The sequence below is a fragment of the Mus caroli genome, chromosome 7 (assembly GCF_900094665.2).
Source record: "Mus caroli chromosome 7, CAROLI_EIJ_v1.1, whole genome shotgun sequence".
NCBI lineage: Eukaryota > Metazoa > Chordata > Mammalia > Rodentia > Muridae > Mus > Mus caroli.
Window position 1 is genome coordinate 139,326,758 of NC_034576.1, and position 18,830 is coordinate 139,345,587.

The 18,830-nt window shown below is 44.9% G+C and overlaps 1 protein-coding gene across 6 annotated transcripts in view; it reads right to left on the reverse strand.

Moving 5' to 3' along the window:
* Positions 1-11,694: 11,694 nt before the first annotated feature.
* Ebf3 (EBF transcription factor 3) overlaps positions 11,695-18,830 on the reverse strand; it is a 119,504-nt gene continuing 112,368 nt past the window's right edge. For 2 of the 6 annotated variants that reach the window (XM_021166694.1, XM_021166693.1), the window contains exons 13-16: positions 18,395-18,572; positions 17,108-17,296; positions 16,507-16,704; positions 11,695-14,418 (exon numbers count right to left, since the gene is read on the reverse strand). In XM_021166694.1, the coding sequence (XP_021022353.1) occupies positions 14,387-14,418; positions 16,507-16,704; positions 17,108-17,296; positions 18,395-18,572 (597 nt within the window). In that variant the 3' untranslated portion in view covers positions 11,695-14,386. The remainder of the gene's footprint in view (positions 14,419-16,506; positions 16,705-17,107; positions 17,297-18,394; positions 18,573-18,830) is intronic. The other 4 variants (XM_021166697.2, XM_029480083.1, XM_021166696.1 and 1 more) reach the window with 3 other exon arrangements.

Consider the following 18,830-nt stretch of genomic DNA (forward strand, 5'->3'; position numbering starts at 1 on the left):
ATACAGAGTGAGTGAACACCCACACGAGAGCTGTCAGTGCCTGGCTATTCCCTCCATGGCCTGTTTGCAGTACTCATGTCAGTTCCTGGCAACTAGGAGACACTAAGTATAGGCAGACAGACAGGCAGGCAGACAGACAGACATGTAGATGATAAATAGTAGATGGAGATATAAAATAAATATAGATAGATAAATGATAGTATACATAGGAAGGAAGATAGGTACATATATACATGCATACATATATAGATAGATACATAGATAAATACTAGATACATAGATAGTTTAGATATATAAATACATAAAGGATAGATATTATAAAGATGATGGTAGAAAAATAGATAAATAGATACATAATACATACATACATACACAGTTTAGATACATAAATACATAAAGGATAGATAGTATAAAGATGGTAGTAGATAGATAGATAGATAGATAGATAGATAGATAGATAGATAGATAGATAGATAGAAGGATGGATGGATGGATGGATGGATGGATGGATGGATGGATAGGTGGATAGGTGAGTAGATGGATAGATGGATATTCAAATGGATGTAGATACTATAGTGTTAAAATATCTGTCACAAAATTTGACCTTTTACCCTTTGTAAACTAAATGGTTTGATGGCATTTTGTACATTTGTGTTGCTGAGCAACCATTCTCTGGACCCTTTACCTTTGTGTCTGTTCCAGATTCTGTCCCCATTAAGCACTGGCCTTCATCCCATCCTTATTCTTGGAAATCCCATTCTACTTTTTAGTCTCTGTAAATTTGGCAATCTTGCAAACTTCACAAAGTATAGTCAGCTTTGTGTGACAATAAGATTTTGACTTGAAAATTTTCTTGTACATATATGTGTGTGTCTATGTATGTATATATATTTGTTGTATATATGAGCTTTTATATGTATACAAAAATCTGTTGTATTTACATGTGTGTATGTATATCTATTTGTGTGTGTGCACATGTGTGCATACAGAGGTCAGAAGTGACAGTGGGTGTCTTCCTCACTTACTTTCGGTGAGTTATTCTGTTCTTGTTTTGTCTTTTGAGACAGGATTTCTCACTGCTCCCGGAGCTCACTGATCAGCTAGGCTGGCTGGCCAGAATGCCCCAAGGATCTGCCCCTGCCCCCTCAGGGCTCAGATTACAGATACTATACCCTTTATTCTCATGTAGGTTCTAGGGGACTCAAGCTCAGGTCCTTATGCTTGCAAGACAAATACTTTACCAACAGAGCCATTTCGACAGGCCAACAGCAAAATCTTAAACGAAGAAATGGATGTATTTCATAAGAACAAAGATGTAGTCACATAGAAATTTGCTCATGAATTAGTGCAGGTAACATGGCACCAAGGCAGACTTAAAGAACACAATTAACAAGTGAGTCACAACCGCCTGTAACTGCAGCTCCAGGGAGGCCCCTATGCTACTCGCCTCTGCAGGCACCTGCACATATGTGCACATTGATCACATGTCCCACTCCCCCACACACTTGATTAAAACTTATAAAAGTAAATCTTAAAAAGCTAATGACATTCTTGTCGTGCAGTGATGGCACATGACTTTAATTCCAACACTAGAGAGGCAAAAACAGGCAGATCTCTAAGTTCTGGGCCAGCTAGTATATAGAGCAAGTTCCAGGACAGCCAGAACGACACTGAGAAACCCTGTCTCAAAACACCCAGAAGGTGAAGGAGGGAGGGGGAAGGGAGGGAGAGAAAGAGGGAGGGAGGCAAGCTAATGGCATCCTATGTTATTTTGATTTAATGTGTATGGGTGTTTAACCTGCTTGTGTGTCTGTGCACCATGTGTGTGCCTTATGCCCTCAGAGACCAGAAGAGGCACCAGACCCTCTAGAACTAGAGTTACAGATGGTTGTGAGCCACTCAATGAGTGCTGGGGATCAAACCCAGGTCCTCTGGAAGAGCAGTCAGTGCTCTTAACTGCTGAGCCATCTCTCCAGCCCTTCCAGTGATATTCATAGCAGCAGAAGAAAACATCTTTATTATTCAAGTTAACCACAAAAGACCTTGAAAAGTAAAACGAGCCTAAGCAGAAGGAGCAATGCTGAAGGCATCCCAGCCCTTGATTTTGATACTACAGATCACTGTGATGCTTTCATAGAAATGGCCCCATAAGCTCATAGCCTAGAATGCTAGGTCACCAGGGAGTTGCACTGTTAGGAGGTGTAGCCTTGTGGGAGAAAGCCTGTCGCACTGGAGGTGGAATTTGAGGTTTCAGAAGCACAAGCCAGGCCCAGAGTCGCTCTCTTCCTGTCTGCAGATCTGGATGCAGAGCTCTTAGCTCCTTCTCCAGCACCAAGTCTGTCTACATCTGCCATGTTTCCCACCATGCTGATAAAGGACTAAACCCGAATTCAGGGCCCAATCAAGTAGTGGGTCATTTTGATTTGCATTTCCCTGATAGCTAAAGATGTTGAACATTTCTTTAGGTCCTTCTCGGACATTTGAGAGTCCTCGTTTGAGAATTCTGTTTAGCTCTGTGCCCTATTTTTAATAGGGTTATTTGGTTCTCTGGAGTCTACCTTCTTGAGTTCTTTGTATATATTGAATATTAGCCCTCTATCAGACATAGGGTTGGTAAAGATCTTTTTCCCAATCCTTAGATTGCCATTTTGTCCTATTGACAGTGTCCTTTGCCTTACAGAAGCTTTTCAAGTTTGTGAGGTCCCATTTGTCAATTGTTGATCTTAGAGCCTGAGACATTGGTGTTCTGTTCAGGAAAATTTCCCCTGTACCGATGTGTTCAAGGCTCTTTCCCACTTTCTCTTCTATTAGATTCAGTGTATCTGGTTGTGCTAGAGTGGTGAGGCGGGAGTGGGTAAGTGGGTGGAGGAGCACCCTCATAAAGGCAAAGGGGAAGGAGAGGGAGGGAATGGGATGGGGGGTTTGTGGAGGGGAAACTGGGTAGGGGATTATCATTTGAAATGCAAATGAATAAAATGATTAATAAATAAGAAGAAGCTGAAAAGGTGAAAAAAGGATTTTAAAGAAAAATAAATAAATAAGAATAGAAATCATTCTTGACAAAAGGGAAACCCCTTGGAAAGACTTCCCTCAAAATAATATACCTGTCTAACAGTTGGATGAAACACACATAACACCATTATTAAGAAATAAAATTAAATTTCAACTAAAAAAAAAAAAAAAAAGTTGCTGTGGTCATGATGTCTCTTCACAGCAACAGAACATTGACTAAGACAACCATAGTGACACACTGCATGCTGTTGGCACGAAGACAGACATGTAGACCAGGGGAACACAATACAGGGCCCAGAAACAAACCCAAGCAGCCATGGCTACCTAATCTTTGACAAAGATGATCACATAGCAAAGGGGGGAAAAAAGTTCCATTCACAAATGTTTCTGAGAAGCTACCCAGTGTTGACAGAACGAAACTAAATCCACATCTCTCAAAAAATCAATTCAAATGGGTCAAAATCCTTAACGGTAAGATGTGAAATTCAGAAGCTTCTAGAAGAAACTCTTCATAGATACAGGTGAAGACGGTCTAAAAAGGATTCCACTGCTCAGGAAATGACCCTAAGACCAAAGGACTTAAGACCAGGGTGTGACCTAAGACCCCAGAGCAACTGGGATTGCACGGAGTTAAAAAGCATGCTCAAGGCAAACAGAACAGCACCGTGAGCAGTCAGTCTACAGGACAGAGAGAGTCTGCAAACTGCGCATCCGAGAAAAGATTCCCATCTAGAACCTGTGAATAACTCTAGAATTAAACACTTCAAAGCAGTAGCTGAGTTAATAGAAAGGACTGTTGTCAGAGGAAGAAATACATATCGCCAGTAAGCACTTTGGGAAAAGCCGTTGACACACTGTTAGCCATCAGAGAAATAAATATCACAACAGCCGTGGGATAGCCTTCACTTCAGCCATGAGACAACAGGAAAGGCTGGCGACTATGCGAAGGGAGAAGAGAACACATTTGGTGGGAGTGAAAACTAAGCTTCAGTCACTATGAAAATCAGTGCTTACACGGTTAAAAGAAGAACTGCCACGTGACCTACTGCCCCACTTCTTGGTGCATACCTGAAGTAAGTGAACACTCCACAGACATACTTGTGCTCATGCTTATTTCACCATTCGGAGTCACCGAGATGTGGAAGCAGCGGCCTACAGGTCCACACACAGACGATTCTCTACGGACAATGCTTCATAGACACAATGGAATTGAATTCAGCTGTGGAGAATGAAATTAAGACACTCAAAGGGAAACAAATGGAACCAGAAGCTGTTAAACAAAATAAGCAGAAAAGTACCCAGTGTCTCTTCTCATATGCAGAACTTATATTTGAATTAACAAACACCTATGCGCTCTGCAAGTGTGACACGAAAGTGGAAGGAGCCAGACATCAAAAGGAAGTGGGTGGCAAGAGAGCACTGGACGCCCATGACATAGACAGAAGGGACCATGAAGAGGGAGGAAGAGGGTCAGTCAGAGGGACAGGGGCTGCAGAGCGGAGGGGAACACAGCAGGATAACAAATACACACATGTATGTCACAATGAAATCCAATACACCGTGTGCTCTGAGAAGCAGAGTATGTCGTCATGAAAATAATGCTCTTGTTTTTATATCTTGACAAAACCTCAGGTCTCCCCCTCCCCCAGCTCTCACCCTAATACTGAGAATTGAGCCGAGGACCTGGCTTGTGTTAGACAAAGGCTCTGTCACTGAGTTGTATCTCCAGTCCGGTCCTCTTTTTTTTTTTTTTTTTTTTTAATCACCCTGTCTAGTTGGATGTAGGGTCCTGTTAAGTTGTCCAGCTGGCCTTGAATTTGCTCTAATTCTCCTGTTCTGTCCTCCCAGTTAGTTGGGATGACAGGCCTATGCCACTGGGGCAGGAACGTTTTATGATTTTTATAACAGCTTTAGTGAAATAATACACATGGGGGGGGGGGGAACTCACGCATGTCAGGAATATGACCGAATGCTATGTAACACATAGACAATTTAGAAATATCTCCACCAATTCAAAAAGAAACTCAGGAGCCTTTTGCCAGAATTCTCTGTTCCTTACACTCGCAAGCTAAATAACTGCAGTGACCCTTTACCATATAGACTTGTCTACTCTAGACATGACATAGCAATAGAGAGATTGGCAAATATGATTACTGGCTTCTTTCTCTTAACATGTTCTTATGGTTCCTCTGTGTTATGGCTTGTTTTAGTATGTGTTTCTTTTCATAGCTGAATGATATGCTGTTGTGTCAATATAGCTGTCCATTGGTGCTGTGTGCATTGCTGTTGTGCGAGAGTCTTCAGGCAAGCGTGTGCTTTTCACATTTCTTGGGTCTGGATACTGGGTTAAATGGTTGGTTCTGTGCTTTACTGTGCAAGAAGCTGCTGGAGCGTCTTCCAGTATGGCTTCACTGTTCACAGTGAGTCCTGACTCACACTCCTGTACCCTTTCCAGAACTGCTGTTGCCTGACTGCCGGGCGATAGCAGGTCCTGCTGACTCTAAATGGTGACTCTTTCTAGTGTGACCAGCAATTCTCTGCTGGTGATAATGTGAGCATCTTTCATATGCTTTTTGAGACTTTATACATCTTCTCCCAGTTCAGCCCTATTGGGCAACAAGGCATCTCCTGCCAGCAGCTTGCTGTCTTGACCGATTTTGCCTTGTAGGATGCTTTGAAGTGAGAAAGGAGGGAAGGAGAGCTTCATTTTTTTTCCTTCTTGTCCAAGATCGTCTTAACTGTTCCTTGTCTGGTGGGAGACTGGTATGGTGACCCTGCCCATCCACTTCTTCAGAGAAACCATCTGTGATTGTAAAGGGGTCACATGGCATCTGCAAGGGAACGTGAGGGTTGCCATGGCAGCCGTGCTAAAGACTTACCTGTGATTACAGGACACTTTGAATTCATCTAGATCTCCTTTAACTGTATTCAAAACTAAAACACAAGGCTGAAGAGATGGCTTGGCAATCTGTCTGCTATTGCAGAGGACCTGTGTCGGGTTCCAAACACCTGCCTGGTGACTCACAACCATCTGTAATTTTAGTCTCAGGGGACTCAGTGCCCTCCAGAGGCACCAGATGCACACGTGGTGAAAGACAAAACATAATAGACATGAAAAATAAATAAAGAGGTAGATAGATAGATAGATAGATAGATAGATGATAGATAGATCTAACAAAATAAAATTAAACCAATAAATAAAAAGCAGCACATTGAAAAAAAATGTCTCAAATACTTCAGAGCAGTCCCCTCTAAGAATTTCTTTGTCTTGCCAGCAGGTTGTGAGAGCCGCTACATGGTTTGGGGGTCTCATTTTTTTCTGAGGCATTGCAGCCTGGGTGCACAGACTGAGGAACCATCAGGAAGGAATGGGGGTGTCTTAGTCAGGGTTTCTCTTCCTGCACAAACATCAGGACCAAGAAGCAAGTTGGGGAGGAAAGGGTTTATTCAGCTTACACTTCCATACTGCTATTCATCACCAAAGGAAGTCAGGACTGGAACTCAAGCAGGTCAGAAAGCAGGAGCTGATGCAGAGGCCATGGAGGGATGTTACTTACTGGCTTGCTTCCCCTGGCTTGCTCAGCTTGCCGTCTTATAGAACCCAAGACTACCAGCCTAGGGATGGCACTATCCACAAGGGGCCCTTCCCCCTTGATCACTAATTGAGAAAATGCCTTACAGCTGAATCTCATGGAGGCATTTCCTCACTTGAAGCTCCTTTCCCTGTGATAACTCCAGCTGTGTCAAGTTGACACAAAACCAGCCAGTACAGAGGTCTTCATTGGCTGCTTAAGAAGAGCACATTCACTTTTGACACGAAGAGAAGTGTTCTCTGAGATACAACTTGCTCATCTATTTTGTAGAAAATTTGGAAAAAGCAGACATTATGACTTTTTGGGCTTAGGACTAAAGTTAAATGGAAAATGGGGTTATAGTATATAAACTTTTCACCCCTCGTATATAACAGAAGGGAATTGTAATTTTAGTGTGTGAATGTATTCTTCTGCCCTTCTCTAGAAATTTACAGACTGCATGATGTTACATTCAGGGTACTCTACACTCACATAACTTATGTCATTGGTGTTTATCATTTTGTGAAATCTACTTCAAAACATGATCTTAATAGCTTAATAGAACCCATCATATCCCACTATATGACTCTATATTACTCATCCTGTTTTAAGCCATTTGGGTGCTCTACAATTTTTAATAAATATGGCGGTAGGCAAGGTTCCTGCACTTAGAGTCTTCTCCAGTCTCTGATTATTTCCTTGGAATTGATTCCTAGAAATGGAATTAGTCAAAAAGCTATGAGCACTTAGGTCCCCGTACAGCATCCGGTTGTAAGGGTCCTACTGAGACCTCCGAGAGAACATCCATTTCTCCACCAGGAGCACTGAACACCCATTTTTAAGATAAGAGATTTTCCTGGTTTAACAATGAAAAAAATCAGCTCGTCATTTTAATGTGTTTATGAGTTCTTCTAGACTTCTCTCTAGAAATTTACAGATTGAAATTATGTTCAAAGTATATCCCCATACATAATTTTATGTCATTGGTATTTATCATCTCGTGAAACATACTTCAAAACATGATCTTCGTAACTTTTTTAAAAAATATTTATTTATTTATTCATTTAGTGTATATGAGTCCACTGTCGCTGTCTTCAGACACACTAGATGAGGGCCTTGGATCCCATTACAAATGGTTGTGAGCCACCATGTAGTTTCTGGGAATTGAACTCAGGACCTCTGGAAGGGCAGTCAGATCTTTGTAACTTAATAGAAAACCTATAATATTCTATTATATGACTACATAAGACATTCATTACTGATCCTGTTTTCAGCCCTATTACATGAGAACATGTAATACCTTTTAAGTGAGGTTGAACGTAGTTTCCTAAGTATTTTTCTTTTTCCTTACAAGAACTCCTATTGACAGGGACACTCTGAAAGTATAAATCTGCCCATTTAATAATGTACAGACATGTGGGTGTTTGAAGACTAGATGTCTGCCCCAGATACTCACTAACGTCCATATCCATTGATGACTAATAATGAACAAGGTTTCCTCTTTGCTCAGTTAGGCTTATGAATTGTTTCTACAACAATTTCCCCCTAGTTTTATGTTTTTGTCCACTTTAAGCAACTTTCTGCTTCTCCTCAGGAAGTTCGGGGTGGTGGTGGGGAGCTCCTTTTCTTTAAGTCTTCAGTAGCTTCCAAAGTCGCAGGTTTCCTTATGGCATTGTCACACACGTGGTGTGGGTTGGTTTCTGGTCACCTGTCCTTCCCTGGTGAATTGATGGGGAGGTTGCCCTTTTACAAAGGTGGTTCATAAGTTCTGCTGACTCACAACTGCTAGCTGTGGATTAAAGATAAAACCTTTGGTTATGTCTTTTCTGTCTCTACTGGAAGCTGCACCTCCATTCAGGTCCTGTGCTCTGCCAAATGTGTTCCTCACAGGAGACTCATGTTTTGAGCTCAGTCTTGTCTGGATCTTGCCTAGCGATAAGCGAGTGAGCTACAGTCATGACGCACAGTTCAAGACCCACCATCAGTTCAGCCTTGTGAGGGAGAGGGGTCTGATAGGTCAGAGAGACACCAAGGTCCCTTGATATCCTTTATCTCATGTACTTTCAACATGGTCAGCCCTGTTGGAACTCATTCCAACTCTACAACCAACCACAATGCCTCCCATTTTCCTTTCCCATCACCTTGTAACACTAACAGAAGCCAATTTGTACTGACCCCTCTCTGGTTGTGGCTTCCAGGCTAAACTTGTGTTGTCCAGTCCCTCTGGTGCAGTGTCAGTGGACCTGGAGAGCATCACCCTTCCATACCTGCATCATGTGGCCAACTCTCTTCCCTCTAACCCCCTATATACTGCAGATGCTACCAAGGCTCCAGGGAAGAAGAGCCTCCAGTCCAAGTATGGGGAGGAAGGATGTGTAGCATTTATTGTGCCCTCTTAAGCCTTCTGGTGTATGCTGGACAGAACAGCTAGTTTCCTCTTACAGTTTGATCAGATGGCCTGGACGAAATAGAAACCTCCATGATGGGTGAGTTGGTTGTTGTTCTTAGAAATCCCTTAGAAACTTTAGAAAGGTTCCCTTCTCCTTCCCATTCAAATTCTTTCTCTCTTTAATTCTTAAGGATGCTGGAAACCTAATATAATGGAAAAGGCAAAGAATTTGGAGGCCAAAGAGATTACACTGGGCATATAACCTTGCCACCCGGTAAGTCATGTAACCTTGCTTTATCTGTTTTGTGGTGCTGGGAATCCAACCTAGAGCTTCACACAGCAGACATAGAGCCCAGGGCTCAGGCACAGTACTCTAGAAGCGCTGCCTGACCCACAAGATGTCCTGCAAGCCACTGACCCACAAATCAGTCATTGATGGTTTGAAAAGGTAGGCGGACCATGGAACTCGAATGTCAAACCAGACCTAGGTGCGAGTAAATACTGCTATGGATGGCCTTCCCTGCCCCAAGGTTGTTTAGAGATGGAAGGGTTCAGAACTGCTTGGTTCTGGGTCTAGTTTTGGGTTCTGTTTGTGGGGACTAGCAGAACCATATACGTGGGGTTCACAGTTCTCTTCTGTTCCACTAAGGATCTCTCCCTCCTCCCATTTGTCCCCAGGGCATGGATAGGGTATAGAGCCACTGAGGTTGGGAGCTAGTCCACCCTTACTCCCAACCCACATCAGCAACTGGCTCCCTGTGAAACCTGCAGCTCTATGCTGGGACATGACAAATGACCAAAAAAAATCAATTTGTAATCTGATTGGAGGTTTTTGATTTCCTCTGATGAGTTTAAATTTCATTAAAAGCAACCTTATTCCAACATAAAAAGAATCCTTGAAGGGTAAAACAGGGGATTGTCTCACCCAGCATAAAGCATCGCAACTCTTTTGTGTGATTTATTCATGGCATTAATTGTGAGGGCCAGCCCTCGGTGTCTGCTGGCAGCTGTGTCGTTATCAGGGCCTGGGATCGGCCCAGGCGGGCTCAAAGCACAAGGACTCACATTCAAAACTGGCTCTTCGGCATATTGACACTTCAGTTATCAACATCCCCTTTTATCTGTGGGGAGGGCACTCCAAGCTCGTGGGGCCAGAATAAGCTAGGAATCAACACCGTGCCGCTCTGAATTCTCCTAATTGTATGTATTCTCTGAGAAAATGATCATCGTGGCCTCTTGTCTTGATGAGAAATTGACATTTTCTGAGGACTTCTTTGGGTGCTGCAAACAGGGACGATAAGGCCCGGAGTTGTTTTAAAGCAGAGCGGCCTTTCTTCCCTTTCAGGGGCCTCTTTATTGCTCTCGTTGACCCACTTGATGAGTATGGATTTCATGAGGTCTTTTTCAGCATTTGAACTATAAAAGGTTCAGTACGACACCACCCCTTATAGACAAAAGATAACCTTGCCCTTTGAATATATTGATTCTTTATTAACTAGGCTGTTTAATGCAATGAAATGAGGCATTAGATTGAAGCCCATTTCAAGTGCTTTGAATAATCTTTAAAAGCCTGAAAGACCTTAGAGAGACCTGACAATACTCCGCATGCGGTTTTTTTTTTCTTTCTTTTTTTTTTTTTTTTTTTTTTTTTGGGTTTTTTTTTTTTTTTTTTTTTTTTTTTTTTTTTTTTTTTTTTTTTTTGAGAGGATTGGTTCTTGCTTCTGGTTTGAAACGCAAGCTTTTGAACTTCTTTCTGTCCAGGTCAACAGACCCTATCACACTAGCTCCAAAGACCTGAGCAGAGTTCCTGGGCTCTGAGGGATGAGGGAGGCTTTGGGCAACCCGTTCCTTGGCCCTGGTGACTCAGGAAGGCCTGAAGTGAGCTTTGTGCCCTAGGAACCTGTTTCTTTACTGTCTCTTTAAGGCCCGCCAACAAAGGCTCAGCCCAGATGGGAGGGAAAGGTATTCACAAGTTTCACTCTGTTTTGAATAATTGTTTCCTGTTTTGCTCAGCAGAACAAGTAATTAAGATGACATTCGTGAGTACTAATTTAGATCACACTTACTGAACGGGTGACAAAACTGCAAGCCAAAACATGTAAAGCCTGCCTGCCATTGAGGAGAGACTGCAGCGTGCTGAGCGGAATAGAATGAGATAGGGAAGGCAGGCAAGGGCTGTGGAAATTAGAACCTATGTTCATGGCGAACGTCAACGTCACTGGAGTCCCAGCCTTGACCGTCATCTATGTGTAGCACCAGTGGCCAGTACAAGACACCTTAGTGACACACAGCACTACAGGCATCCTTTTTTATCACCCCATGGACCATTGTGTCTGCCTAAATCTCCAAGCCCCATAGTCATCCCTGATCTGGTTCTTGTCAAAAAGTCCATGAGGATGTAGAAAACAGGGACAAGAGAGTACTGGGGGGAGCCAGAGCAAGCACTATCCCCCCATCCGAATCAGAAGCTTGCTGCCTACGCGCCCCCAACCTCAGGATCATTTACAGGGCACCCCAGTGCTGCTGTGACCCAGTGGTTGTGACAGAAACAGTCAGGCCCAAGCATGTACACACCAGTCTTCTGATGGCACCTGTGGCATCACAGCCACCTCAGGAACTATGCTGACTGAGGGGTTGAGAATTCTGGAAGGTTCTTTGAAACCATTTAGATCTTGGTGAGCCCCAGCTCTGGAGCCCAGGATGTGGAAATGAAACCCCCAATTCATTTGTCAGTCATTTTAATAGTCAAAACAGATAAAATTACCAAAAGTGAAATTCACAGACAAGAAATACTTTAATTAAATATTGTGTAAAATGAACATTTTATACAGTTAAATATCTGAAAAAATGTACAGATAAAACAATCTTATTGTAGGGTCTCTGACAGCAAAATCTACCATTTAGTGAAGCTCTCGGTTTTTTGACACAATGAAGCAATGAGGGCGTTGGCTAGTTGATCTACAACACAAACCGGGTGCGGGCATGAGGACACTTGCTAATGTGCACGTGAGCTCTTTTTAGGTCAAACCCTTACTTACACAAAATAAATCGAGGCAATTTAGTTCCAAAGTGACTTCTCAGGCTGTTCGTGTAGCTAAGCCCTGTCAGCAGCCACAAAGCCAGAGTGTGGCCCACTGACCCTTGGGGACATTCCGTTTCTCTTACTGAGTCCCTTGAATGAACGCTTTCTAAGCTCTATGTCGTCTCTTTGTGAAGGTGTGTGTCTAGTTTTTTATAATCCCCTCCTTTTTGTTCTAAGTGTGACTTCTGCTGCTGTTCGCAAAGCATCCGCTGTCTGCAAGGGCGATGCGTGGGAAGGAAGCACAGAGGCCTGACTCCTGGTCTGACGGTGGGTTTGGCACTAAGAGGCAGAGTGTCTGAAGGAGGTCTTTCCAGTTAAAGAAAAGGACAGGCAGTGCTGTGGGATCTGACCACACAAAGGTCCTGTTTAAAATCAAAACTTACTAACCAGCAGTGTCCCCGACACCTCTCGAACTCCAAGGGGAGCTTAAGAGGACCGAAAGCAGCAGACAGACCCCGGAAGAAGTGACTGGCGGACTGGAGGTTTGTGCTTTTGGTGTGTGTTGTGTGTGTGTGTGTGTGTGTGTATGTGTGTGTTCATCATCCATCTCCAGATATTAACAATTGTGGTATGAGCCTGTGATAAAATAGCACAGAAGTTCTTCAAAGAAGTCCACTTTTAAGGCATCAGAGAAGTTAATGTGGCAAACATTTGTAATTAAAACGTCGGAAGTAAATTTTATTTTAAACTTTAGGCCTCTGAATTTTTCCAGTAAACACAGTTCAGCTATGTGGCAAAGTCATAGGTGGCAGCTAAAATGACTTTTTTTTTTTTACATTCTACGAAAAAAATTAAAAATTAAAAATAAAATAAGGACACAGCCCGGACGGTGTGGCCCCTTCACGGCCGCTTCACATGCACAGAACCTACCAGAATTTGTCACGGCCGCTGACACCATTTTCTTTTGACTATACAACAAACTTTTCTTTTCAAAAGTATTTGTTCAGATAACTTAAAAATAATATAAAAATAAACAATGAATTTGACTTTTCCTCAACATAAAAAAAAGGGGTGGGGGATGGAAAGTCTAAACAATAGCAAATGGTTTAGGTACAAATGAAATGTAAGGACATCAGTTTATCTCAACAAAACAGATCCAACAGACAGGTCTTGGTATCTGCCCTTCCCCTGTGCGACAACACTGGGCAGGATCAAACACCAAAACAGACGTGAAAAAAGAAGGCAGGGAAAGCAATGTACAAAATTTCAAAGATAAATACAATATTTATAATTAATATGTTACAAAATAAAGTCCCTTAGCAACTGCAAGTGTTCATGGGAAAGGAAGTGTCGCATGGAAGAAGAGCGTTTTATCCCCTATAAGACCCATAAGGAATAAAACTCGTTTTTCTAAATATTTTAAGTGGATCTGAAAAAAATTCAAGACAAGTGTATAAATATTTAGCTACAACTTTGGCAAAATCACAAAAGTCTACAATTTTATAACCACATACAAAACACATCGGGGAAGAAGGGTCTAGGAGTCCAAAGGACAATTTCAGGTACAAGAAACATAGACCTCACAGTAGCCTAAGAATGCAATAGGTTTACAGTGCGCGAAAGTTGAAAAATGTTGCTGATCGCACTTGCTTTAACAGGAAGCTCTAGGTGGGAGAATATTGGAACCAACAGACAGTAGCATATTTTTTTTTCTCTGTCAGTGTGCTTGTTGAAGGCAAGAGATTCGATATCAAAGTTACAATTTCTAACTACAATAAGTTACAAAGTTTCATTTCATTAGGATGAAGTTAAGCCATGATAAACCCTCCCTCCCTCCCTCCCTGCCACCCCAAATTCACCTAGTCATATCCTCCTCTGTTCCAGTTAATGGCTCATACCTCCTTGGCCCCCTTTTTTTCACCACAAAAAAATATTTCACATTATAGAGATACACAACCATTGTGAATCTAAATATGAGTACAGAAAAAATGTCTCGAGGGTTCCTTCCTCACTGTTGCATGGGCATCAAAACGGTGCATATTCACGAAGCGTCTCCCCACACAGATAGCACGCACTAGACAGCCAAGACGGAATCAGAAACTTTATACAAAATAGGCGGTGCTTTGTTTTCCTTAATCTTCAGGACTGAGAAATGTGAAGGTATGAGAAGAGTTCAGTCAATAAAGTGGAATTGTTCATGAAGGAGTGGGCTTGTTCGCGGCTTGATTCTTAACAGTTTAAATAAAATCTTTAAATGTCTTTTGTAGCATTCAACTGTGGCTGATTTTTAGTATTGAAGATAGTGTTTCCATCAGCGCATCTTAACACACTACACGTGTCCCCTGAAGTCCGTCCTTGGATGCTGGGTGCTGCGAAGGTAAACAGAGTCCCTCACATGGGTGGGACTACCAGCCCAGACATAGCTGCAAAAGAGAAGGAGACAGAAGTTAATGCGACCACCCCACGCGCACCCTCAAGTGGGCCCAGCTTGCTCCTCCTGTGCTGGGATTCACAGGGAGGCCATACTTGCTCAACTCCCTGCTATATACAGTCAGCTCTGCTGGTGGCACTGGTGTTGGTAAGTCTACTTCTTAGGGTGAGGGCACAGAGGTGGCAGGAGTCCCGCAGGCCTATCTGGCACTGCAGCCCTCTGCAAAGGCCTTCTCTGCAGGAGGGAGAACGGGCTTCTACTTCACATAAATGTCTCCACATCTTGTTCAAAGCAAAGGGAAGGCCTACTCTCTGCAAAGACAGGAACCAGCCTGGCCATGGCTTGAAGGCTTGCTTTTCCTATGTGAAATGGAGACTTGCCTCAGTTTCCCCCTCTGCCTTTGGCCCTAGGCTCTGACCTCCTACCAGCAGCTCTGTAGCGTAAGGGTGAGTCAGGCTCTTAGATCAAAGCCACACAGGGCCCAGTTGCTCTGGAATCTCATGGCCACAGAGTGGTGGAGGCAGCCCACCACCTCAGGGTGCTGTTTTCTCTTCAGAGAATAAGAGAAGCTTGGCACAGAAACACCAAGTGCAGCCAGCTCTGGAGTGAACTCCTGGTCCGAATGTAATTTAAAATCTTTTAACTCTGGTGTTGTTTAATTTTTGTCAGAATGACTGTTCTCATTAATTTATGTATAACATATTAATACATTTGTTCATGTAGTGATGTGAGCTTCAATTTCTCAGTCCATTAATTTCAACGATATTAATTTATCTCCGACTCACCGTTACAACTTTATGGTTTGTCAGGCCTCTGTGTACACACTGCTTGTGTGGTACCACCTAGTCGGCCTCGATGCTGGGGCATGTCCACAGACACCTCCCCTCACTGCCTGCCTGCTAAGCAGCGCTGGCCTGGTGCCCAAGGCCAGCTCTGAGGCCGGCTGGCGGTGCCTGGGGCCTGGGCTTCCCGTCAGAACTGACAGGTGTTGTGAAGACAATGAGTTCAAATCATTGATACCTTTCCAGTTCCTTTTTTGAGCATTAGTTCATCAAAGTGGAATATACCACCGACTTCACAAAAGGGCCAGTTTGTCTTCTCCACGGTTGCGTCCTCGGCACCCAGCAGAGAGCCTGGCACATAGTAGGCACTCAGTAAATACTGGTTGAATGGGTTCATGTGTTTAAAGGAGAATGGGTTTGACTTTCACCCGGTGGGGCACATACCCAAGGTGGTGTCTGAAAGAGGCCAGGTGATGGCCACTTACTTCAAGTTAAGTGTGGCCCCATGCATCACAGGGAGTCCCGTGTGAGCACAAAGGCCTAGGGGCATCCATATGGCTTCACCACCACACTCACTGTAGGTCGCATGCCGCGTGAGCCGCCCTCAGTGCTGGGAAGGGTACTTGGTGCCTGCTCCACATGGCCCCAGCTGTGGACAGCTGTGTCTAAGTGGTAGTTCTCATGTCCCTGGGCCAACCCTTCCCCCTCTGAACTGAGAGAGAACACTGACTCCCAACTTCAGACAGCCTTGCTACCCAGTAACGTACACAAACTGTCCTGGGTCAGCCCCTTCCAAGAGAGAACAAAGCCTTGTAGACTTACTGTCCTGGAGGTAAAGGTTGTAAATAATGACTCTGCCTCATGGCAAAGGGGAGCAGGCACAGTGTGGGATGGGCTCCCAAGACGGCACCGTGACCTGCCATGCATTTCTGAGACTGTTTCTGCTGCCCCTTTAATAAGGAAACTGAAAGCTGGCACTAAAGGCAGGGACATGCCCTGCATGGAGAAGGGCCAGGCCCTGGTACTCTGTTGAATGGGGCTCGGCTCTTGTTGTGGTCTCCTTTCCCTCTCAAGTGAGGGTCCACCCCTTGGGGCATGGAAGTGCTGATTCAAGGTCAATGCCTAGGAAGAATGGGCTGGACAAAACCTAGAGGCAGAATCATATATGTTCGGCTCGAGGACCAGGCTGCGGGGCAGGAAGGAAGATGCAGACCAGTGAAGCACATGCAATGCCACAGGCATGCAAGGGGTTCCGGAAGGGGCCGTGGGGCCTGAGGACCCACCCACACCGCCCTCACCTTGCAGTCCGTTCCCGTTGGCGCTGGTGCAGGAAGGAGGAGGCGAGGCTTGGGGCCGGACCACGGGCGCAAAAGCGCTCTTCTGTTTCACTGCGGAGATGACATTGGCAGGTGAGAATGAGAAAATGCCGTGTGTGCTGCTACAGTTTGAAGGGAGGGTGACCGAAGAGGCTGCCATGGTGGGGCTGGACGGCACTACTGCAACAAAGCAAACATGGTCAGCACGCGCGGGCCGTGGCGCAGCACCACGGCGAGAGCTCTGAGGGCCTCGCCTCGCACGGGGAGGGGCCACAAAACAAGACACGACATGCTTCGGCTCGGCCACTCTGGATAACAGGCAAACGCTTTGGGGGGCCGGGCTCTCTCTTCCAATTGAGCAGCCCCGTGTGGTTCAGATTTTATTTTGGTGGCCAATAAGATGGCGTTGTGGGGGAGGGCTGAATTAGGTCAATTTGTAGTTGTCATTTGGACGCCCAGCCTCTGGGGCCACCCTTCCTTTTATCCAGTAGCTCACATCACAGAACATCCAAGCAATACACACACTCGACTTTGTAGTGAATATGAATCTGCGTGATGACGTGTGACAAAAACAGACACTTACTGCCGTAGGGAGAGTTAGCGGAGGAGCCATTAAGAAATCCAGGCGAGCCAGGGACCCCTAGATTGGCCATGGCGCCACTTCCATATCCATTCATGCTAGTGCTGACTGTGTTGTAATTGGACTGCTGGGGAGTACTGCTGGGGACGTAGCCTCGCGGGGACACGCTGCTTGTATTGCGACTGTAGCCGACTGTTAAAATTCCCCCCCCCCCCGGCCAAAAATAACATTATTATCAGTGACAGACACTTGGGGGGGGTTTCCCCGAGAATCTATATCATATATTCAACATTTTTAATTGACTTTATGCTTCCTCTCGCCCTGGTGACTCTAGCCAGCTTGGATAATCTTATCACGCCAACCCTACCACTGGTGAGACCTGTTCCATCTCTGTTGGCTTCGACGGCCAGCCAAAGCATGCTTCGATCTAACCTTCAGCTGATTCTACACACTGCTTTAGAAGCAATTATCAACAGCTTGGAGTCCTGACCTGCTACCCCACTCTCTCTGAACTTTCAGCCTCAATAGACCTTCAAATGCCATGGCTGACAAAGAGAGCTTGTTTGTGGCCGTAACTTCTCTGGAAAGACTGTTTGGGGGGCGGGGGGAGATCCTTCATTTTCACTGTTGCTGTCTCTGTGAGCACGAGTAGGGTGGGCGCCATAGCTTCTTGCCTGCTGTATAGCGTGGGTTAACTGGGAACCAGCAGAACGGGGGATGGGGTGGGATTCTGAGATGGCTGCCTGTATCATTTTTTATAGAGGAAGTGAACTAAACTGGGCTCACAGAACCTGCTCAAAGGACACCAGATTGTGACTTCAACAGCCCTGGTCACTGTCCTGTGGGATACGATACACCATGGGAGGAAAATGGATGGCTTTCTCCATGGATTCAGACCACGAAGGGAACCCAAATACCACCCATGACGCATCCAAGAAGGCTCCTCCTGGCTTCCTGTGTTATAGCTGCCCTATGGCTCTGCCCATTCTTGTCAAAGAACACAGAGTCACTTACAAATAAGCTAAGGGACACTTCTAGCAATACCAGGGAGCTGAGTGGCAGCCGATGGAGCTACTGTCACTAGGACTGGGTTCTCTGAGTGTTCTCTGCCCAGAACAGCTGGAAGATGTGCGGCAAGGTCTTCCCTGCAAGAAGGAACCAGCCATGCCTAAGGGCATGGAATGTGACCAGCACTCCCCAGCTGGGCCCCAACACCTCCACCTGTAACTATGGCCTCAACCCACCCTGGGGAGGGAGCCAGGGAAGGCTCCACCTGGCAGAGTGGCCTACCTTGGTCATTGGCTTGTGAGGTCTCTGACACATTAACGGCTAGCTGGCTGCTGAAGGAGTTCACACCCATCATGCCAGTGTGTGCTGGAGTGTTGCCCAAGGTGGGGATCTGGTTATGATTGCGGGGAACGCTGTACAACGCCTCAGCAATGTCGGCCGCTCTCTTCAGGATGATCTCCTACAGCAACAGCAATATATGTGTAAGCCTGTGATAGCATACGTACGTGGGCAGGTTACAATGGCCACATCCCACGCACTATGGACCTGTCCTCTTGGTGGGGCAAGCAATGATGACATGGCCCAGACTATGACAAAATCCTTAGGAAAACTGTCAAAGGATGCTGCTAAGTGGCTACATCTTGTCCTTAAGACCTGAAGCCCTAAACCCTAGGACAGGCAGAAGGCAGCAGACTCAGAATTAACAAACCAGGCCCCC